Source organism: Hyaena hyaena, unplaced genomic scaffold (genome assembly GCF_003009895.1).
Source record: "Hyaena hyaena isolate Hyena2069 unplaced genomic scaffold, ASM300989v1 scaffold_588, whole genome shotgun sequence".
Lineage (NCBI taxonomy): Eukaryota > Metazoa > Chordata > Mammalia > Carnivora > Hyaenidae > Hyaena > Hyaena hyaena.
In genome coordinates this window covers 542,850-548,849 of record NW_024081222.1, presented here as the reverse complement: position 1 = coordinate 548,849, position 6,000 = coordinate 542,850, and the positions used below count along the sequence as shown (strand labels likewise).

At 35.0% G+C, this 6,000-nt stretch overlaps 1 protein-coding gene across 7 annotated transcripts in view; it reads right to left on the bottom strand.

The window, feature by feature from the left end:
• The window catches only part of FARS2 (phenylalanyl-tRNA synthetase 2, mitochondrial), a 609,022-nt gene that overhangs the window by 355,340 nt on the left and 247,682 nt on the right, over positions 1-6,000 (bottom strand). For all 7 annotated transcript variants that reach the window (XM_039256852.1, XM_039256849.1, XM_039256850.1 and 4 more), the window contains one exon: positions 211-370. In XM_039256852.1, coding sequence (XP_039112783.1) covers positions 211-370 — 160 coding nt within the window. The remainder of the gene's footprint in view (positions 1-210; positions 371-6,000) is intronic.

Genomic DNA, 6,000 nt, shown 5'->3' with positions numbered 1-6,000 from the left:
TTTTTTTTTTTTTTTTTTTTTTTTTTTTTTTTTTTAGAGCAAGCTCCATGTCCAATGTGGGGCTTAAACTCATGACTCTGAGATCAAGACTAGCATGCTCTTACGACCAAGCCATCCAGGCACCCCAACACAACTAGTCTTAGTGATTTCAGAAAGATGGTAATTGTTAAATATTTAAGCCCCCAAAAACAATTGCAGATGAGTACCTACCATCTCCAAAAAGATGTGTCACAAGTCTGGTAAGCGTTTGCTTAAGGTCAAATTCAATGAGCTTTGTGGCCTCCATGGTATGTGTCTCCTGTTTATAGGCAGAACGAGAATTCTGTTCAAAGAGCTGTAGGCTTTCTCCATCCTTTATGCCAGTAAATAACTGCAAACCAAGAGGAAAAAGATTCACAAATAAAAACAGTAATGTGGTCAGTCTACATGAAAAAAACATAATATGGGAATAAAATCCATTAAGTCTTCTAGTCAATGAGCATACTGGGATTAACATTCATTTAGTACTGACTCTGGACAAAGCACTATGCCACATGTAATGGAGAGTTTTTAGGGAATTAAAAACACTGTAAGGCTCTTTTTTCATCTCTTCACTTTACTTTGGCTTAACTTACAGTCATTTCCTCAAAACAGACATCATCCTCAATGCTAATACAAATACCACCGAATCCTGCTTTCAGATTCTAAAATTATATCCCTACATCCTATAGTATCCTTATATTGTGACCTGAGACTAGGTACGAAAGTATAATCCAAGAATTAAATTCTGGAAAATTCATGAAGTCAGGAAGCATGCTGGACTTTGCTTTAACCTTGTTATCACTAAAACCAAGGACATAATTTTGCCATTTACTATCCAAGTAAACACAGGGAAGTGTTATGATAGAGAAATCTCAGGTAATGATTTGTAAAGTAGAAATAATAACACTAAAAGACTGTGATAATTAAAATAATACGTGAAAAAAACATAGAGTAACTGGCACATTGCGAAGGATAAAAAAATTTTGATTATCATCATAATCATTATTAATCACAACTATTATTAGTCATAAGCTGCTTTACTGCAAAATAAAGTATCTCTATCTTTAACAAAATAGATCTTCACCTGCTAGGAGAGGAGTAAAGATGGAGAACTGAGCAAATGAATCTATCATTCTTTCCATCTAATGTCCCCCCCAAAAATTTTTTTAATGTTTTAATTTTACAAAAAATGAGTCAACTGCTGTTTCTAGTAACATTGAGGTGAATAATTAGAACAAAATTTCCTCATAAATTTGCTAAAACACACAAAAATTCTTAAAAGCATAGAAGTAACACAATAGAGAGGAATTACTTAAAACTCTACGAGAAAGCACAAAGCCAGAAAATAGCCCAGAATAAGCCATAGAGAAACACTGAGAATATCTGCATCTCCAATGTGTCAACTGAAAAGGTGAACACTGGTCATGACAGCTTACTATAACAAGTAAGGCTAAAGTGAAAGCCCACAGTATCTGACCAAGTTAGGTTATCGAATAAACAGCCCTAAACCACTTGCCCTCATGGTAAGGGATGAATACAATAGGAAACCAGTTCTTGTACAGCCTTGCAGTCCAGGCTCACATTACCTGGGCAAGAGAGAGAATTTCAGGCTGTGAAAATGGACTAAGGCAATCACAGACTGGTAGTTCCTCTAAGTGCCCACCAAAATCAAATGAAAATCTCAGAAAAATATTCTACTATCCTATAACTCAAATTAGTCCTATGAGAGCTGAAGACTGTGCAGCTGCCAAAGTAGAAGTCTTTCTAACACTTACTTTTTTTTTATTTTTTTTTAATGTTTTATTTATTTCTGAGAGAGAGAGAGAGAGAGAGAGAGAGAGGCGCAGCGTGAGCAGGGGAGGGTCAGAGAGACAGGGCGATACAGAATCCAAAGCAGGCTCCAGGCTATGAGCTAGCTGTCAGCACAGAGCCCGAAGCGGCGCTCAAACCCACGAACCGTGAGATCATGGCTAGAGCTGAAGCTCGTCGCTTAACCGACTGAGCCACCCAGGCGACCCTCCAACACTTACTTTAAAAGTAACTTAGAACAACAAAAAGAACAAATAAAACTATTAAGCACCACATTTTCATTATGAAACAGTCAATGCCCAACTTTCAATGCTTTAAGTTAATAAGGTGGGGGGCAGGGGGAGAGGAGAAAAATTGAGGGAAAGAGTGAACAGGGGAACTAGTGAGGTACTAAGGTTGATCTAAAATAGCCACCAGAAAAAGTAAGTGACCTTAAGTGTGAAACTGCTACAACTATTCTAGGAGATATGCCTAGGGACCACAAGAAAAGGACTGAAAAGCAAGCCCAAGTAAAAGTAAAAGTCCTCCAAAGGCATCATTATCATGGAAGAGAAAAAGGTGAAAATAATGAAAGACAACTCCTTTGACAACTGAGTGGGGAAGAGAAAATGAGGCAAAATAGAAAACTTTATTGGGGCTCCATAAAATAAAGCAAATTTAAAAACTTAAGAAAATTTATAAAACTATTCCTCAATCCACCTACCAACAAACAAACAAACAAAACAAAAACAAAATATTCCACTGAAGACTTCGCACTTCGCTACACTAACAGAAAAGGGCACCAGACAATTATAAATTCTTCCAAACAACCCAAAAAAAGTAACAAGAAAATGAAATAAAGCTAAAGGGAATCATTATTATCCCCCACCCCAGAAAATCAGAAAACCATTCAACACAGCTTAATGGATGAAATTCTAATCCTTTCCTCCTTGACCCCCTAAAAAGTCAAGAAGCAGAAGCAGAAGCAGATGCAGATGCAGAAGGTAACATACTACTTGAAAAGTAAACTTAATACACTAAACCACGCATTTGGGGTATAAACAATTGTTTGAGTCAGAAACTCAAAAATTAAGAACAAAACTGTATGAAAAACAGGAAGAAATGAGAGTTGGTTGAACTCAAGAAAAAAAATAGAAGAAAATTATCTCAGAATGGAAGTCTAAATTGCAAAGTATGCAGGAGGTAACAGCCTTAATGAGGATTTAATAAGGGGCATTAAAGAAAAGCAGGAAGACAACTAAGATAAGAACAATGAGGTGAAGAACGAAGAGACAGAGAGAAAGTCGTGGAAAAAGAAGCCATTCAAAGAAGGAATAACATATATATAATTGGAAGTCCCTGAAAGAGGAGAAACAAAACACTGGGACAGGACTAATGGGCACCAGATAAAATAAATATCTGAGAAAATGCACCTGGGAGGACAAAACACAAGACATAACCTGGGAAAAACTCTATAAGACTTCAAAGATAAAGAGGAAAAATCTCCTAGGCTTCCAGACAAAATGATCAAATAAGTTAGAAGGGCAAAGCAATTAGACTAGAATCAGACTCCTCAAAACAACAGACAACAGGGCAAGAATGCAACCACAATTTCAAACAACTCAATAATAAACAAAATTTTTTTCAGTATGGAACAAGAATTTTATATCCAGCAACACTGGCCTTTGAGCATGAGGTCTACAGAAAAAGTTGTAAACATACAAAAAACACAGGGGTTTTCACATTAATGAGCATTTTTGAAGAATTCAGCAAAGAATAAGCTTTATTCAAACAAAGCATAATTGGAAAATATTCAACTAAAAAAGAAAAAGTATCACATTAATGATGAATAATACATTAACATATAAGATTGTAGATGTGAGATTAAAACAGAGTAGAAGTAAAAGAACAAGAAATGGAAGAGGAGAGGAAGCAGAAGTGGCAAATGGAACATATACACATTGGTTACTGTATACATGATAGGTAATAGTTAAAGAATACTTTTAAAAAAAACTAGTAAGTTAAATAAGAAAACAGTGAAATGCGAACATTTAAAAAGCTGTAAAAATAAAAGTTACCATTAAAACAAAAATATGAACCTTTATAAAAGGCAAAAATCTAATTCAAAAGCAAAAACACAATAAAACAAAATATATCTGGTGAATGAAGAAATATGCTGAATATAAAATAACCATAACTACATAATACTATTGTGGAGTTGAGACCAAACATAACAGGCATTATCAATAAACATGAATGGACTAGATTCACCTCTTAAAAGAAAAAAAAAAAGAACAAAAATATTAAATGTGATCACAAAGTAGGACCCAACTAACTCTATGCTGTTTACAAGAAATACACATTAAACAATGTTTAAAAATAAAGGAACAGAGTAGAGTATAACAAGCAAACAGAAACAAAAAAATCAAGCACAGTAATCATGAAATTAAAAAAGGTAAAATTCAACCAAAAAAATAAAACACTAAACATGAAAAAGAAGACCTATTAATTGTAAGTTTCCAAGTCATTATAAATGCAGAGTACTAATCAATATTTACAAATCAAATAAGACAGAAATCACACTTATTCAGAAAAATACACAGGAGAAGTCCATTCTCCAGTTCATGGCTACTGTGTTGGGATTCCCCACGATGTTTGGAATCTCCCCTGGCCTCCAGGGGCATTTTTATCTTTGACGTGGCTCTGGAAGCTATGAAGAAGCAGCCTAGTGGCAAGCCTGGCAAAGTCACACCAGTCCCGGGACCCAAGTGGCCACCACCAGGCTTCAGGAGGTGCTAGGCTCATCAGAGCCCCACCCTAACCCTTCCCATAGACTAGGCAGACTGCAGCAAGCAGAAGCAATTGGGTTCTTTCATATCAAAACAGCAAAACACCAAAAAGGAAGTTGAGAGAACCCAACTCTTTACTATCCAAGCCACACACAAGCCTTCCTGACACACTATAACCATGTACCTTGCACCACATGGAAAATAAACTCCAAGCAGCCAGAAAAAAAGAAGAAGAAGAAGAAGAAAGGGCGAAAAGAAAGAGAAAGAAAAAGAGTAAAATCCATAGGAGATGCAAAAGACACGCTTAGAAACACTAATAGAATTTAATATACTATTCTTATGATAAAATCAAGTAAACAAAATCAACTTAAGAAGACAGAAGACCTAAACAACATAACTAACTAACAAAGGTAAGTTGATAGAAGACCTAACAACATAATAAAGTTTTCTAATAAAGAAAATTTATGAGGTTTAGGTCTTCTACATTCTTAAGTTGATTTTGTATACTTGGTTATTGTATAGCCCCCCCCCCACCACAAACACACGCACACATTGCTCCCCTGAAAATATAAATATACTTTCTTCTCAAGGACCCAGACAACATATAAGTATGCTCCATTAAAGAAGAAACAAGAACTATGGCCCATAATAAATAATAAGCTCCATTCTGACTACAATACTATAAACTAAAAGTCATTACCAAAAAAAGAAGAGAACAGACAGGCCCTTCTACATGGAAACTGAAAGAAAAGAAAAAGAAGGAAAAAAATCTTTCAGGCAACAATAGGACAAAGGACAATATCCAAATACATAAGAAACCTTTAAAAGTTCACAAGGGGCATCACTAGAATAATGAGAAAAATACACAAATACACAATTCACTAAAAAAAGATTAAAATGACCATTAACATATGAAATCTATTCAAAAAAGAAATGCAGATTAAAACACTGACATATTATTTTTAATCTATGACATTGGTGGAAATTAAAAAGCAAAACACACTCTTTTGGTGAGGCTTGGGAAAACATGTACTCACATAGACTGATGATAGAAACAGAAACTGGAAGAACCTATCTGAAGGCAAATTTGGCAATATCTAACAAAAATTACATTTGTGTTCACCTCCTGACCCAATCATTCCACTTCTCTGAAGATAAACCTTCAGAATACCTATGTTCAATGTTTTCATTGTAACATTATTTGTAACCACAGCATACTTGAAACAAAGAATCATCCATATGTAAGAGTGAAGTTAAATAAACTATGGTCTATCCCTACAATGGAGTACTTTGCAGATACAACAAAGATTGAAGATCTCTCTGAACTGATATGCAATGATTCCCAAGATACACTGTTAAGTGAAAAAAGCCAAAGGCCAAAAAAGCACTTATCATATGCTAC